We start from the raw sequence: 18,026 nt of genomic DNA, 5'->3' as shown, positions 1-18,026 counted from the left end.
ACTAGAAATTTTATTAAAAAACAAAAGGTCATCCAAAGACAGAAAATGAGTATTGTATACTCATATTTTAAAGTTACAGTTCTACATATGCTTGCTGGCCTAACAGGATGCAGTAAAACTGAAGCCTGAATACACCCACACCCAAACCCACACCCATGGTCAAATAATGCAGGAAGAGACTCCAATTCAAGAAGCACTATACTCTCCTTCATAGTAAACTATGTAAGAATGTATTATTGCCCTGATTCTTGCATCTTACAACTGCAGTGCAGATTCTCACCGTGGTCCCATCAACTGCAACATAAACCTTGGAGCGACTGGAATAGACCTCAATGTCCAGAACTTTTCTGCTACTCACAGGCCGCCGAGGAATCTCTAGCTTCTGCAAACCTTCATCTAGGAAATGAGAGAGCCCCATATTTTAGATTCTTATGGCCAGAGGTTTAATCTCTTATCCTGTGGCAATCTCCACATAAATTATGAACATTCTGAAAGGCCTTCTGTATAGTGCAGGGGTCCTCAACCTTGGCAATTTTTAGACTTGTGGACTTCAACTTCCAGAATTTGCTGGCTGAGGAATTCTGGGAGTTGAAGTCCACAAGTCTTAAAGTTGCCAAGGTTGAGGACCCCTGGTATAGCGTATATGTTCTCATTTAGCAACTACCTCTGATAGCGATCATTCACTGTTACGACAGTAATGAAAAAAATAACTTTGTGACCCTTTCTCACATTTACAACCTTCTCAGGTTTGTAAAACAAAGGAAAGCTGATATAAGATTGTAAGCATAGTTGGGATGTCACTTAGTGACTGCTTTGTTTAACGACCAAGTTGCCAGTCCCAAATATGGTCACCCAACGAGGACTAGCTGTATACCAACAGGTTTAATAAAGTTTATTCATGAAAGCACAGATAGAACATTTGATGTGGAAGCATGTAGAATTATCCCCCAAAGGACATCATGTTGTCTATATAAAAAGAAAACTAACATTTTTCCTTCCACTTAGCTTTTAACAGTCTGCAGCATAAGATTAAAGACTTCAACTGAGTGTTATTTGATTTTAAAATTCTAGTTTAATGGTTACCTGGTTAAACTAATTTTGATTACTCAGTTTTCATTTGTAAATACAAGATATTCAATTTTCCGGTTCTTCTTCCCTTTGACACTTAAATCAATATTCTCCTGGCCATTTTTTTTATTTATTTACAAAAGCTAGAATATAAACCATGGCCTACTTGCTTAATTTTACCTGGAAATGTTTAAGGTCTGGAAGGTATTACTAGTCCAGTTACATATATTTAAGAAACAGTGTCTTTCTCTCTCTGAACTATCAAAAACTATTTTCCAAGCAACACTATCAAAAATTTAGACCATGTTTAATGCTCCTATAACTAGAAATATGGAAGGGTATTCACTAGTCAGGGGTTAAGTAATGTTGCATGGAAAATTCATTCTCCAATCACAGAACAGTCTACATTCCCTAGAACATTCCATTTCTCCCAGAATGTGACTACCAATCACACAGTACATTCTAAGACCACCATCTAATCACATTTCCAGCTCACCATAATCCTGAGCTGATTCTTCTTCTTCACTGGCTGCTCTTCTAGTGTCCAAGATCAACTTTATGTTCACAATAACAGTTACCAGCAAGAAAAGGACTGCTCCCATCTGTAAGGCAAAAGCCTCCTTCGTTAGATTAAGAAAAAAATAGATTTGGAAAACCTGATTCTTAAAACTCCTTCATGATGAAAACACAGATTTTTATGCTAGACTTAACAGGAAGGACTGGAAAAGTGAATGACAAGAACTTCTTTGTTGAACTTTCCCATTGTTATTTAGGGATGAAATCTAGTTCCTGCTTCCATTTACCTCTATTTTCCTCTAAATTTTTTTCTTCATTTTATGTACTGGTGGGCCTTTCTGTCATTGTGCAGCACGTACTTCCTTTATCATGCATAAGGATGAAATAATGGAAAATACTGAGTTTTCTGCAGATTATATCCAGGTTTCTATAGTAAGTAGCCAGCTGTTCATTCCTTAAATGAACATTCCTTAAACCAAACTGCTGACTTTTGGAGATGGAAATCAATTTTTGGATTAGGTGTCATACGACATAAATATGGAATGTTTTCCATCATTTATTAATAGAAATAAATAAGTGGCATACAGTTCTTTAAGTGAACTGCATTCATGTATGTTAATAATAGTTGTGACAATAGCAGATCATGTCATGCATTCATCTGTAGCATTCGTTTAATATCAACCTTACAACATAACGCTTAAAATATAAGATTGATCTCTCACCACCATTCTTTTAGATGACCCTAAAAGAATTTATACCATAACAGGTTCAAAAAGACTGCCTTCCCTGACAAACTGTGAACAGATTTTAGGGCAGTGAAAACAAGCTACTTGATAGGAATATGGAGTCATATCACTGGTGCAAACTGCAGCAAGATTTTCTTAGTGGAGCATGCACATTATATTATCCATGAAACAAAAGGCTGTGTAATACGAAGGGACAGTCTCTGAGAAGAGAGCTGTCTGCACAAAATGAGTATGATTTATGCTATTTTCTATCTCAGAGAAAACTGCCAAATAAAGCTCACTGAATTATACCTATAAAATCAGAATGCCTCTTATTATTCAATCTATCATCTTGTTTCCTCTCTTTTAAGAACAGCCCTAAAAGTAGAGCAACAGTCCCTAGCTTTTATGGATTATGGATCAATTTTAAATCTTAAAAATGTAATGGGTGGCTACCTGGATGACAAGTGTAGAAGAAAAGTATATTGAAGAACATAAGCATAAATAAAGGCAGAGTCTGAGCCTCAAACCTAAAACAATTCTTTGAAACATCATTTTATGCTGTAGCACCAAAGGTTCTTATACCATAATTGTATACTACCTACCAAATGACTAGCATTAGAAAGTCTTTATAACTGCAAACAAATTCTGTCCCATCACTATGGCAATCAGAAGTTTTTGTTTCCCCAGGTATATCTAGTGCAGATATAAACAGATTTTTATGGATGCTATGTAATGCGTTTTTTTTTTAACTTCTCTGTGTTTCTGTCTGTATCCACAGAGATCACATCAATAATCTTAGGACCAAATCACTAATATTTATCTGTGGATTAGGATTCACATCACATCTAAAATACATTATAGCTGGAAATCAGAAAGATTTAGAGACATTCAGTATATTTCAAATAGCGATATCTGATGGGAATTAAAGGCAGCTTGGACATCTCTAAAGGAGCGGGAACAACATTGAAGCTGAGAATCTGGCCAGAAGGCAGACACTGGCCAGTGAAATCTCTTCAGATCAAGAAGAGATTGTGAGATAAGCCCATCTGTACTCCAGACAGCTGCTCCTCAGGAGTGAACTGCATGAACAAAAGTTTTTCAATTAGTTCCTGAGTCAAGCAGCTAGAAATTGCAGTATTCCATCTTCACTCACAATTGCAATGTAGCCTATTTGGACATTAAATCCAGCCATCCTAATTTCTTAGCCACTTTTGAATATAATTAACGTGGAGGTAGATTTTTTCCTTTGCAGCAACTCTGCCCCCTTAATTAGTGTAACTTTTTTTCTGTATTACTAAAATAAAAAAACAGTCTAAGATTCAAAGATTCAGAAACTTTTGGCACAAAATGTAACCAACAAATGATTTGAAAAGTTTTTAAAAAATGGACAAAGGGGACAATAACTTTTATTTTTACTATGCTTATTTTTTGATGAAAATGCTTTTGTATAAACTTGAATTAAGCTAGCCAAATGGATCAGATATTCGTGGGAATGCTTTCTGTTTTAAAGTTAAAAATAAGAAGATGTTAATAAAAATTAAAAAATGCAAGCTCAAATAGAATTGATAAATAAAATGTGCTTCAAAATTGAGAAGTAAAGCATTTGGGCATTGCACTGAAAAAATACAAATTGTTTCTTCATTCTATTACAATGTTTTCCCAAACAAGATGTTCTAAAATCATTTAACTACATGTCCTATAATTCATATGCTTATAGATGCTCAAATTTTTCTAATTTCCTACTGGACACAAGATTTCCCCCCCCCACAAGAAAGCAACTTCCTCTACTTAATTTATCTCCACAGAAAAAGAGTATCAGTCTTCCTTTCATTATATGGTAATACTATAAAGTGTTATGTGGATATGTGACATTTCTACAACATATTGTATGGTGGTATAATGATTAAATCTCTGGTGATGAAGGCACAATGAGCAGATAGGTTTCTATGGGAACCTGAACTTGAAGACTCCTGCCTACATGTAGCTAAGGTGTCTGGATCTCCCACAGCACTGACAGCTCTGTATTAAAGTTGCTATTTTAAGACATGGGGATCCAGACAAGATATTGCAATACATTTGTCATGCCTTCCTGACTGCTACACTGTCAGTCTCTAGAATGTAGCAGCATGAATTTATTTCCCTTTGCTAGGGAGATAAAATGTCTAAGAAATCCATTATTAGTCACAAATCATCAGTAGTAAATCCAAAACAGAACTGGGAACTGTGTTTGAGAGAGCCATTTCTATCCTGTGTTGCCCTACAATGTTTAATAACTTGGGAGGCCCAGAGCAGTCTACATAAGGAAAAGTGATTTGGTTACATTATAGGCGAGGGTGTAAACAAAACCCAGATTTCCCCCAGTTCCCTTCAGTTCATTTTTGGGGACCTCAGGTGAGAACATTTGTCACACATGGAACAACCTACCTTGCGTCACACAAAAAATGGCTACTAATCCACCATGGTTTTTGATCACGGCAATCACAACTACTACTGTACATGATTTTCTCCATGAATGTTTGCTGAGTTCATGTGTGCATTTATTTCCAAGTATAAATATATGGATCATTTGCACACTAGAATGTATTTTAGGAAGGAGGGAGGGAGGGAGGGAAAGAAAGAAGGAAGGAACGAAGGAAGGAAGGAAGGAATCATTTTTTTAGTTTATAAAACCTTACCTTTCCTTGAAAAATCCTAGCCCCCACCTCATAAATCTGCCCACTAAGGTCCTCAATGGTTTATGCACATTACTCAAAGTAAAACAAAACACCAAACCAGACAGTAGTCATAAGAGGATCTTGTATCAGAAATAGCTCCAATGATTTATCTCAGTGCACCACTAGGGTTTCAAGTGGATAAATCAATTAATAAAGACTTTAATTGTTCTTAGGGGTTAAATTATAAACTGCTGCTCTTCCCTCAGCCAGTACTGCAGCTTTGATGTATGTGAATATATCCTAACAAAAAAGGAAATGATCAATCTGCTTAAATGAACTAATCATTGTCCATATCCAATGGCATGGACATTTCTGCAAGTGTTAATAGGGTCCTCAGCAGGAACTTTTGCTATCCTATTCCCTGCCAGCCAATGTACCTGGGTACCAGGTTGCTTTGCCAAAAACAAAAGAACAAAGAACACCCCAGATTATGCCTGGCTTCCAATCTCCTTTCATATGCAGCACAACCTTAACTATCACTTCTAAATAAGGCATAATTGGCTTGGTTATACATACTACAATACACCCCGGTGTGTGTATTGCAATCTGTAACAGACCAATTCAACTGTTTAGTTAAAACAGTTACAGTTAAAAAAGCAATGCACATAAGTTTTAAATGTATCAATATACAGAGATAAATCACATGCAAAGGTGGAGACAAAGACAATTCTTTGCTCAGAAAGACAATAGAAACTGGATACGTTGTAGTAACAGCAGGTTTCAATGAATCTACAAAAAAGTTCAGCCTAGAATAGATGCAGGTAGGAAGCTTCTGTGAAGCACAGATATCCTCTAAGGCAGTGGTGGTGAACCTATGGCACGGGTGCCAGAGGCGGCACTCAGATCCCTCTCCGTGGGCACACATGTCATTGCCCCAGCCTTGCCTCCCCGTGACCCCCTCACCAGCACCCCCCTGGAGAAGAGTTGCCCCCAAGTGTGGTCCATGTGGAGCAGTGCAGCCAAGGACACAGCAGCCAGGCAGTGTAGACAAGACTCTGCCCTCAGGCCCCATCGCGCACAGTTGATGCTGCAGGGTGCAGGCAGAGGGCTGCCTTGGTGCTGCTGGGTGATCTGCGGTGGGCCCTGGAGACGGTGAGTGGCCCTGCAGGCAGGCGGGGGCGGAGCAGGGGTGGAGCTAGTTCTGGGGCATTCAGTCTCTAAAAGGTTCGCCATCACTGCTCTAAGGCAACCTCAGTTGTTCTGGATTTAAAATACAGTGCATTTAGAAATTGTGCCAAAATAGGATTTGTAGCAAGTGGGATGCAAATTATTATGTTACAAAAGGATCTCCATTTCCCCTGAAGTGAGGTTGGTGCTAACCCTTTTTGCCCTTTGGAAAGGCCTCAAAACATTTTTTTTTAATCAGCCTGGAAATCTCCTGAACCAAGAAGAACATACCATTTCTAACCTTGTGATCTTATTTATGTTTACTTATATAAGTATTTTAAGTGATTTTATTATACATTCTAATTCTTGATTTTTATTGTACTCTGCCTAGTCATCTAGTCTGAGATGGGTGAATATATGATTTTCTTCGGATATCTTTGCCATTAGTAGCAAAAGAACACTAAGGGAACACATTGTTTTCAGGCTTGCATGGAAACCTGAGAAATGCTGGATAATTTAATTCATCCTACAGATTTCTGTTCTTGTGTATGGTCTGAAAAGGTCCAAATCCTTTTCGAAGCATGCACGGACATACCATCCAAAATGGGCACAGCTTATGTATTATAGTTATCAGAGGTATCAGTTTGTAAATGTTTAAAAAACCCTTTATTATAGCTTTTTAAATTTTTAATTCAAAGTGCATGCAACTGGCCTTTAGACTGAAAAATAAACTAAATAGAAAAAAAATAGTGAGTGTCCCAAAGAAACAAATTCAGGAGATCATATGATCTTGTCTGATACATTAAAAAAATACAAATGTCTTAATGTACCATGCTGAGTAATTCTTACTGTAACATGAGCTTTCATGGCCCTGCACTCTTGCCTGAATAACAGTTTGCATTATAATAAGGATCTGCTAGCTTGCAAAATCCTACACTATCCTGTCTTTCCAAAGCAATGCATCCATTTGTGTAAATATGCTCTTGAGGCTATATAAAGAATATCACCTCCACGTGATTCCATTTCAAGGATTACAGTTCCTTGAACACTGTAATCCGGAAGTATTTAAAACCAAAGATCTTCGCTAATCACTTTACCAGACATAATGCTCCCCATTACCAAGGTTATCTAAACAGAAAGGGGACACATTGGGACTTCTTCTCACCTGACACAGTCTCCTGAGCGCCCTCTGATTTGTCAACTTGTACTTCCAGGCCAGGTACCAGCTGCGTTTCTTCCACGGCTTGGGCTGTGGGTTAGGCTTCCATTCATCCATCACAGCAGGGCAAAATGGACAGCAGTGGATAACATGAGGTAACTCTCACCATCTGCTCTTCTCTAGTTGAACTCTTCAAGTTAAACCTGGCAGGATAAAGAAAACAAATAAAATGGAAGCCTGGAAGGAAGTACTTGGTCATATTTAGGTTCAAATGCCTGAGAATGTCACTATGTTTTTGCTGATTTTTTTAAACCCCAAGTTTGCACAAATATTTAATTAACATAATTTATTCTGGACAGCACACTTGGAAGTTTGCAGGATGTAATGGTATGACAAGGACAGATTGGACAATGAATTCTTTGTCAGACAAAACTAAAAGGAGAATGAAGACTGTTGAATAAGGAGCCAAGCAAAGGACCTTGAGTTTTAGGCCACATCTCAATAAAATCCTATTACAGTGATGGCGAACCTTTTCGAGACCGAGTGCCCAAACTGCAACCCAAACCCCTCTTATGCATCGTCAGGTGCCGGGTGGGTATGGCCCATTGGCTGGGTGTGGCCAATTGGGTGGGTGTGGCCCATTGAGTGGGCATGGCTGCGATGGTAACGGCAGACTGGGTGGGACTAAAAAGTTCAATCAATCAATTCCAACTTTGCAAGATCTTTTTTTTCCTGCAAGAAGTTGAAATTGACTGATTGATTGGACCTTTTCTTTTTTGCACATGGCAGCAGAGGCCTAAAGCAAAAAGGTTTTATAAAACCCAGCTAAAGGCCTAGGACTGGGGCGACGGCGCGCATGCCTACAGAGAGGGCTCTGAGTGCTGCCTCTGGCACCCGTGCCATAGGTTTGCCACCACTGTCCTATTATATTCATATATGTACATATATGTGCAATCCGCACCCCAGAAAATGTACTTTCAGATAAACAGAACTTTCTGTAGAAGTTGGAGACAGCAGAAAATGGAAGGGGGAAACAAGATCTTAGGAGGCATTCAGAAAATTTTGTCCCATTTCCATTCTCAAAAAAGATAAAATAAAATTAAGGAACCAAACATGCTACATATTGCATGTGGGCTGTTCTAAGTTAAAGAGACCAGATCTAGCTGGTTCTGAATTTCCCACACAGAACCATCCTGCCAACATTGCTAAGAAAAGAGTTCTATAAATTGCCTTCTGATCTAGATCTCTATAGACAAAACTGGATCATACATCAAAGTCATATTACAGATTTTTCATCATTTAGAGTCAGCAAAACTTCGTTACTCAAAGGATATTTTCTAGACTAGAGGATATTTTTTTTTCTATTAGCATCCTCAATCTACCACCATTTACCATATTCTTTACTTCAAATCCCACAAAGCTTTTAGTCACTCAAACGTCCTATTCATCGACATGCTAGCCAGGCATTCTAAGAATTATAGGGGCAACATCTGTACAAAACATTTGTTTTATACTACCCATAACTTTTCAACCCTTCTCACAAATTACCCAACTCAAAGCAAGCTTATATCAGAGTTAGATTCATCAAAGAAACGTGCTACGCACGCCGCCTGGGGCTCTTGAACAAAAGGCGGATTAAACGTTCAACAAATAAACGCGCAAAATTCCCAACGCAGAAGGTGGCGGGGGGGGGGGTAGAGAAAGACAGCATTGGCTACCAAACAAAGGAGCCGGGCATCCTACAATTGTCTCAAAACAAACCCCTCTATCAGCCGCCCGTAAATAAGGCGGAGAGTAAACGAGACGGATTTGGAAGCGCGTAAAGGGGAGCGAATTAAGGCGGATGAACCGGTTTCCCCAGAAAACAAACTGAAGTGGGTGGATGGTGATGATGATGATGCAAAATGAATCACACAGTCTGGTAGGAAAGACCCCCCTCCGCCCCCGCTTCCCAAGCGAATCCCCCCCATTTTCACACCCTCTGTCGCTCTTAAGAGGCGCGGATCCACTTACTGACACTGAGCCCCGCCAGGCCAGCAACGGAGCTTTCTCCGTAGCCGGGCGCCGCACGCAGAACTCTGCACGAGCGCGGGTGGAAATAGCTGCCGATCCCCTTCTCCGAGAAGCTGAAATTAACGCGCCGCTCTGCTTCCGGCGCGGGATATAAGGTTAGAAAGCCCGGTCTTAAAGGAGACGGCTCAAGTAAGGCAACTAGCCAGGTCGGGGAGAAGGAACGGAAGGCGGAGCGGCTGGAAGAGGAGGCGAGGCCTCTGCTTTTCAATTCGAGGCGGCGGCGGCGGCAGCAACAACAAGCAGCTGCAAGGAAAGAGCCAGCATGGCGCAAAATGTGATTGGTTATCTCAGGTGCCTATTAAAGTTGGGGCACTTCTTTCGAAAGAGGGCGCGGGGGCGGGAATACTTCACCCAGCTCTCTCGCTCTCTCTCTGTTCGTGAGATGGGAGCTCGTTCCCGGCTGCTTCGCCTCCCGCGGCCGTGTGGAGAGCAGACGCGCATTGGGCTCTGAAGGAGACGACGGGGTGAGAAGAACCGCTTTCCCTCGACTTGGCCTGCATCGAAGCCGAGGTTTTCCCAATACAGATACCGTCGGAGGTAACTGATGGCCCTCCAGGCACACGCGCGGTATCGCTCGCTTACGCAACAGCTTTCGAGATGGCCGTCTGGAATCCCCTGGGTTTGAAGACCCCGGCAGGCGGATTTCGGGGACTTCCTTCGTGTGACGCTTTTATGTGGCTGGATCGGGGTCTGTGACTGAATGCCACGAGTGAGGTTTATAGATCCATCTTTTATGCCCTGGTGTTGTAAAGGTACCAAGTCAGTGTTGCTTGTTCAACAAACACGATTCTGCCAAGACATTTAGTATTGTAAACGAAGCCATGTTTTACTTCCTCGATTTTTAATTATTAAACTATAGGTGCCCTTCTTTGCCTCCAGCTCAGATTAATATGACCTGATTTAAATCCTCCCTCGGATGGTGTGAGCCCCTGAAGAGATGAGAGAACTGAGCTAATTATCAAAGGAGGAGAATATTTGTAGCTCAGGGTTCAATTATGGGGTCCTTGGTGCTCTCTAAGCTTGATTGTTTTCTTGCAGATGTTTCATTACCAAACTAGGTAATATCAGTGCACCTAGTTTGGTAATGGAACATCTGCAAGAAAACATCCAAGCTCCGGAGAGCACGAAGGACCCTACACTAAATTAAATTGATATAAGCAGGCGCATAAAGGAGTATGTCTTATAATTAGGTCATCACTAATCCCAGGGCATAACTTCTGTATACTGACAGCGGATTTCATCACCAGTTTATTGCTTACTCTTTTAAGCCATGACCCAAATCTTCAACCAGCCTAACAATCAGCTCCAGGTTGGGAAAGGGTTTGATGAATAAATAAATGCTGGCTGCTACATGTCACATAATGTTAAATAATTGACTGCTGCTATATATTAGCAATCAGATGGTGTCAAATTCTGACAGCTATATATATATGTCAGATAAGATCAGGATGCTATAGTCTCTCAGCCATCAGGGACTTTCAAAAGTTGGCTGATAGTGCTACATCTTTGCAAGTCAATACTAGGACTGAATACAGAATTTTAGCTGAAGTGCTCATAAATATTGTTGCATTTGGCAATTATTTGGACAATATGATTGTTGATGTTGATTTAGTTTGCTATTTAATTCTGTACAATGGGGGAGATAGAGAAATTCTGAATAGTTAACACGAAGCCTTCTGGCAATGTCTTATTATTTGTTAAGACTTCTCAGATATATTGCATGGGCATATAGTACTCCCCTTTAGCTAACTCATAACTACTGGTAGATGTGCCTTTAATGAATCTGTAATTCTTTAAACAAATGCTTTCTCTTGAACTTGGGCTAGTAGACCCTAGGCTGAAGCTATTAGGTACAGCTTAGCTAGGGTGCAAAAATCTAGATGACCAGGAGATGACAGCAAAGACATGCAGAACATTTTGTATCCTGCCATTAAGCTACTATCCAGCTTAATAACTCTGCCTGAACTCAGGATATGTTAAGTTGGGTAGATCATTGTAGTTGCTTAACTTAATAGAAACCCAAACACTTTTAGCCCAGAGGGAGACTGGAAGCTTTATCTGCTTGCAAATGGAGCATTTGGAAATGGGGCACATTTTGCCCAGCTGGAGAAATGACGGGGACTGGAAGCTTCGTCTGCTTGCAAATCGGATGCTTGGAAATGGGGCTAATCGCTCCATTCCCAAGCGCCCCATTTGCAAGCAGATGAAGCTTCCAGTCTCCCTCTGGGTGAAAAGTGTGCATCGCATCTGGATCACTTACCTTCCCCCACCTCTGCCTCTGTGCTCAGACTTATTTGCGTTGTGCCAAGGGGACGGAGGGCTACAGCTGTTGCCAGACACCATTGGCCCCCGCACGCTCGCCACTGCTTGTGCTGGCCATGCCCACTCCCCAGGCTTATTTTGAGGGTAGGGCTTATATTAGTCCTACCCCAAAAAATTAGGCTAGGGCTTAATTTCGGGTGGGTCTTATTTTCGGGGAAACGCTGTAATGTGCTTTTGAAAAGTGGTAGCACACATGTTGATTCATTTAAAAGGCTGTAACATTTGTATAGGGCCTGTGCACCTAAAAGCACAGATGGGCAAAAGTGATAGGTTGAATCATTTTGTAATAAAAGTAGATGGCTATCTCATGGAGAAGCAGTTTTGCGCCACTAAGTGGCAGCATAATGGCATGGGTAAACAGAAGCAGGGTGACTTAGTTCATGGGAAAATATTTTACTAAACATAATCTCACCCACACAATTCTGTGCTTCCTTAGGATTTCTTATAGATGTGTAGATTGAAAAGTTTTAACCCCTTAAGTTTGTGTATGGATATACTCTTTTTTTACTCTCAGTCAACAGAAGTAGTATTTCAAATGGAATAAGTTGTGCGTGATGTTAAAAAATGAGGGAAGGCTGTGCACTGTTTGCATGCACACCCAGGATTATTTACATAATTTAAAGGCCATATTTAGAAACAACCAGGGCATTTTACAGATAAGGCTGACTGCTAATCAGAGATAGTGATAGGTGAAATTTTCCCACACAGCCTGTTTTGATATCACTTTATTATCGGGCACAGAATTTTTCATAGGTTCTCAAATTCTCTATTTATTTTGTTGCTGTTTTTAAAACTGTTGGATAATTTATACTACTCTTAATATTGATATTTTCTCTTTAATCTGCTTTATTGTAATTGTCATACATTGCGAGCCATTTAAAGGATAGGAATAATATTCAAATAAATCAGTAAAGGAAATCCATTTATTTAATTATTTAAATAATTAATCTTAGTTAATTAATTTTGACTTCACAGTGTTGACTTCAATGTTCAAATGAATCGTTCCATTCAAACATGTTGTGAACAGCTGCTAGATAATTTTACTGCTAGCTCTTTTATTGCTCTTAGTTGATTTTTTTGTAAGATTGTTAAAAATGCAGGTTTCTAACTAATAGACTACTCAAGATGAATTTTGATCTAATTAATAATTTATTGCATTAAGTTCAGCTGGTTCTTTTCAATCTGACATATTGTTGCAATGGAGTTGTATACAATAAATGTCTACAGTATTTAGAGACGAGTCCCATTTGGTTTGGGGCAACATGACTCTAGGTTAGTGAATGCAGAACTATAACCATAGACCAAATGCTAAACATCTGATTCCATTTTCACATTGTTTCACAAAAGAGACATTTTACTGTTTGTAGGCTATGACTACAATATACTTCATCTCTTAAGAATGGCAAGACTATTATGTAGAGTAGGTGTTTGGAACTTCTGCACTATTCTTACAGGCAAAGTCATCTGAGGATTACAAGAAGAAACTCATACCAATTTGGTCAGTCTAGCTCAGGCATGTCAAACTGCCAGCCCATGGGCCGGATCCGTCATGCCGAAATTGTGCCCACCCCATTGCTGGCATCATGCGAGTTTGACATGCCTGGTCTAGCTCAATGTCTCTATTAGTAGTTCTTCATGTTTTCAGATAAGCTTTCTTAGATAATAAACTGCCTTCTTGTGAATTGGCCAAAATGTAAAAAAAAAAAAAGTTCCTTTTTCCTAGATACTAAGCAGCATTGGAAGAATAATGGAAGTCTGCATTTTTCTATCTCTGATTTAGTCCATTATAGTCTACACAAATTACATGTTTTCACACAGGAATATTTTCAGTCTTACTAGGAGATGCTGAGGAAAATCCTGCCTTCTTTGTCTACAAATAAAGTCTACCTTACTGAGCTATGCTGAGTAGTGGTACCAGGATTTTTTTTTCTAAGTTAGCCTTATTGTATCTAGGCTGCAAAACCTCATCTAGTGCTGGTCAGGATTTTTGCAGCATCTTACATTTGATAAAATAAGATTATTCTAAGGGCAAAGCATGGGCACTTTTTCAGTTGCATCTGTGTCTCAAATAGTTTGGGTTGCAGAGGATAATAGTCATTACTCATTATCTTCCTTGGGGAGTCCTCCCGATTTCCTCCTTTAAATTACTTTCGGGACTGGAGACAGCAGTGTCATCTTTCATCTGATACACTTTCCATCTAAGGTGAGTAAATGCCAAGGATGGTCAAAATGCAGTTGTCCATTCTTTCTTCCAGGCACGGAGGAAAGTCAACAGGGCAATCTGGATCTCCTCTGTCATTGATCACTGGATGCTGTTTTCTGTTCTGCTTTGTTGTTGCTGCTGTTGTTCTGAAGGGATGGATTGGAACCTCACTGGGGTAGATTGACAATTAAATGGCTGACTGAATGCATTTCCTTGTAGTTTCTGGCTGAATTCATTGCCTGTGCAAGAGGTAGCTCTGTTGTTCAGGCACTACTATGCTAATTCTTAGCCATTCGGTTTTGCATGACTGTCAGCTACAAAGTGGGAGAAACAAAGAAAAGACCACACCATTTGAAAAGTATGAGCCAGATTGGCAGGTCTGGTAAATGAATAATCTCATTGTCAACTCTCAAACGAATTTGGCTGGAGCTTTTTTCCCTTCGTTTTTTGGTTGCCACAGAATTGGGAGGAGGGGAATGGGTATTTTTTAGTTTAGTCAAAACAATAAATTGCTCTGTGGGAACCGAAGTCATTGCTGATTGCATTTGGGCGGGCTAAAGCTTCCATTAGAAAACCCTCACAAGTAGTTAATTGGGGAATGTGATTTATGACATATTATAGAGGTGGGAAGTTCAATTTTGTAACATTGTAACCTTTGAGGGGGGACTTCAGTCTTGGTTTTACTTTTGATCGTGGCCGATACTATCTAGCCAAATAAATATGTTCTTTAAGGAAACTTTTTTTGCCTTGGAGTTCTCTTTTACTGGGCTCATCTATCGGAACCCTGACACTCATTCTGCATTTTATTTTTATGGATTGGATATGTTATGTTGAAAGTTACATCAGCCTTTTTCAATTTGGTACTTTCCAGATTCACTGCAAATTCCCGAATTCTCAGTCATTGTGGCCAGTGAAAACTATGTGAGATGTTTCCAGGGAATGCTACATTTACCCATTTAGGATGTGAACCAGGAGCCAAAGGAAGAAATCACTTGTTAATACTTTAGTAGTATTATGTAAAGAAAAAATAAGATGGGGGTTTATTAAATATGGGGAGGAGAAATGTTAATAATGATATTAAGTATTGACTGATTAACATCAATTAATCAGTAATATCAGTCAATTGATCTTTATAATGATCATTATTTCAACATAAAAATTGCAAATAGTACATGTTCTATTGTGAGAAAACTGTGTTTTTGCAAAATAGCAAACAATTGTGTATAAAACCATGCTTTTGCCTACTTTGTTATACGGACATATCAGGAGAAACTTACATGTTAAATAGGGAAGGTACTTAAGTAGTATGTACATGTCATAAAAAAGAGATGGATTTAATATTGAATAGATGGTGAATTAATGTGAACTGAATACAAAAATGAATGATTAATATGGAAGTGTGTTGCAAAGGTTTGGCTAACTAGAGAGAATATATGAAGACTGAATTCCAAAATAAAGATATAGGAAGGATGAATAGGTACAAAGCTTAAGGGTGACCTTGAGCCAGTCATGTCAGACCTAGGAAACAGGCAATGGCAAACTGCTTCTGAAAAACCTTGCCAAAAACTGCACACACACACACACACACACACACACAGTCTCTCCAAAATACGCTACATAATACTACGAAAGAGAATAATTTTGTACAGCACCAGAAACTTGCAACCCAAGAGGAATTTTGGTATCATAAGAGCCAGTGTGGTATGGGTAAGTTGTTGAACTTCTAATCTGCCCTTGGACATGGAAGTTCATTGGGGATTCTGGGCTAGCCATTCTCTGTCAACTCAATGTACCACTCAGATTTGCTATTGTGGGGAAGAATAGGAGGAGGAAACACCAGCATATTGCCTTGAGCTCCTGTACAAATAAAATAAAAGTTAATATTATCTTCCCTTTCCACCATTGCTTCTTGACCCTCACTCTACCCTTATTGCCCTGAGATGAAAATAGATATAGCCACTGGCAGAAATCTTTCTTCCCTTAGATCTTCAGAATAGTATCTCTGTCATGACTGGATCTTAATACTAATAATCCTGTGCCTCTTTGATCCCATTAACCACCTTCTTTAGTTCCTGAAACAGATTATTATGCTTTTGTAAGTGGTGGAGCTGTTGGTTTTCCTTATTTGTCACACTTTCGGTTTACAGCAGCTCTAGCAAGTTTGGTCTGTCTGGTGTGTAGCAAAGGTATTTGATTGCTATCTTGTCAGTTTAAGCCAGTCTGTCAGGTGGACAACCAGTTTTTATGTTTCTAGAATTACATATTTGAACAGTAATATTACGTTACAAAGCTGTATATATCTTCCCTAGTATAAACTCCAATGGGACTTACTTAATATTGATTTATTTAATTTATTTATATGGCTTCCTATCTTGTAAAAGTGACTTTAGGCAGCTAATAATACATTAAAATCAATTTTAAAATATTAACAAAGGTAAGCACCTACAGTGGTCACTGAGGGTAAAAGCCAAACAAAACTACAAAACCCTCTCAGTGGGTCATGTAACATTCCAATCCCTAGGCCCTGGAGCACCCCCTTGCTTTACAAAAAGCTGGCAGAATTAGGGCCAATCTAATTTCATGGGGTGTGGTGTTTCAGATATGTTCCAACTTTATAAACTTTATCTATTCCTTAAATTATTCAGTAAGTATGTATGGCTGCCCACCTACCATTGGAACTCTGGTTGATGAACAAACAAATAAAAAATCAAAATCAACAAAAGGCACATTACCCAAACTGTGGAAATTCAATGAAACTTAAGGCAAGATACATGCATCCTCTAAGCTAAGGAATCCTGAGTGACCTGTTGCAAAATGTTTCCATGATACATTTTGCTGAAAGTTGTTCATTTCCAAATGTGAAATGGATCTTCCAGCTCTGTATGTAATGAAGTCATCCTTTACTTCAGACATGTCAAACTCGCAACATCACATGATATTGCGCAATGTATCGGGACAGTTTTGCCATTGCCGGCAGTTTGACACCCCTGCTTTACTTGATTCTAAATTGACTTGTTCACCAATTTTCTCAGTAGTATGTGGTTAACTTGTCTATGTTAATCATTGAACCATATTTTTTGCATCCCCATAAGTTATCCACACTGTCTAGAACAGTGGTTCTCAACCTTTCTAATGCCACGACCCCATAATACAGTTCCCCATGTTGTGGTGACCCCCAACCACTTATACATCACCGGGTGCCAGGGGCATGGCCAAAGAAAAGGGGGAAAAATGGCGGACAGCCTTGTTTGGCGACCCCCGTGAAATGGTCGTTCGACCCCAAATGGGGTCCCGACCCACAGGTTGAGAACCACTGGTCTAGAAGTACACAGAAAAGTAATCTGATGAGTGGCAGGCCAATTTACTTCAATATGCTGTGGGAAAACAGGTACTGAGAGTTCAGCAAAAATGTATTTATTTCTAAGTAGAAATATGTATTATCATATGCACTCTTATAAACTGAAGTTCTACTTGCTATGCATCTGTTTCAAAATACTAGCCATTATGAATAACTCTTGAGTTCAATTCCTTTCTCCCGGTGCAAATAAATGTATTTTCTTGCTTTATCCCTGCAATTGAAGGTGTATTTATTGTTACTTCATTCACATTTGTGTCTTTTCCACATGTTGGGACTGTAACTGCCAGCCTTCCAAGCTGACCTGTATTCTGGTATGTCAGGAAAATACCAAATTGGGAGAGGTGAATTAGGAAGCATGCAGAGGTATAGATCAGTGGGCTAAGGATCAGAACTGTGGAGAGCTCCTGCTGAAGCAAGATTTGGGGTTAGGTGGGATGCTAGGAAGAAGAATTATTGTTGCCTCACTCATCTGAAATTGAAATTTTTCAGAGATGATGGATGAATCCCATATTCCTGGACTGGAGCTATTTAGTATGTAAAATTGTACTATATAGTAATTCATTTCTCAACCTCAGCAACTTTAAGAGAATTCCCCAGGCAGTTTCAGTTCACATCACTTAAAGTTGCTGAGGTTGATAAACAATGTAGTAATGAATTCTGACATGGATGAAATGGCTTCTGCAGCATTAAGGGAATGCAGGGCAAGAGACAGGGAAGATGGTTTCTCTGACAGAGGTAGTTCAGAGGAAGAATATTTTGAGCCTGAGGACTCAGAACA

The 18,026-nt window shown here is 39.5% G+C and overlaps 1 protein-coding gene and 1 long non-coding RNA gene across 2 annotated transcripts in view; one reads left to right on the top strand and one right to left on the bottom strand.

Annotated features, from left to right (window-relative positions):
* POMGNT1 (protein O-linked mannose N-acetylglucosaminyltransferase 1 (beta 1,2-)) overlaps positions 1-9,500 on the bottom strand; it is a 29,502-nt gene extending 20,002 nt beyond the window's left edge. Inside the window, exons 1-4 of the mRNA XM_039319776.1 lie at positions 9,306-9,500; positions 7,299-7,495; positions 1,565-1,670; positions 281-396 (exon numbers count right to left, since the gene is read on the bottom strand). Coding sequence (XP_039175710.1) covers positions 281-396; positions 1,565-1,670; positions 7,299-7,409 — 333 coding nt within the window. The 5' untranslated portion in view covers positions 7,410-7,495; positions 9,306-9,500. The remainder of the gene's footprint in view (positions 1-280; positions 397-1,564; positions 1,671-7,298; positions 7,496-9,305) is intronic.
* A 486-nt stretch (positions 9,501-9,986) lies between these two features.
* On the top strand, positions 9,987-17,456 carry LOC120297301. Its single transcript, XR_005553762.1, has 2 exons — positions 9,987-10,117; positions 14,762-17,456. It is a non-coding gene; the product is annotated as an uncharacterized LOC120297301 (long non-coding RNA).
* Positions 17,457-18,026: the final 570 nt, after the last annotated feature.

This window comes from Crotalus tigris, unplaced genomic scaffold, assembly GCF_016545835.1.
Source record: "Crotalus tigris isolate CLP2741 ecotype Arizona unplaced genomic scaffold, ASM1654583v1 scf7180000023617.9722795, whole genome shotgun sequence".
In the NCBI taxonomy this organism is placed as follows: Eukaryota; Metazoa; Chordata; class Lepidosauria; order Squamata; family Viperidae; genus Crotalus; species Crotalus tigris.
Note: the sequence above shows the minus strand (reverse complement) of the source record. Positions and strands in the feature narration are given on the sequence as shown.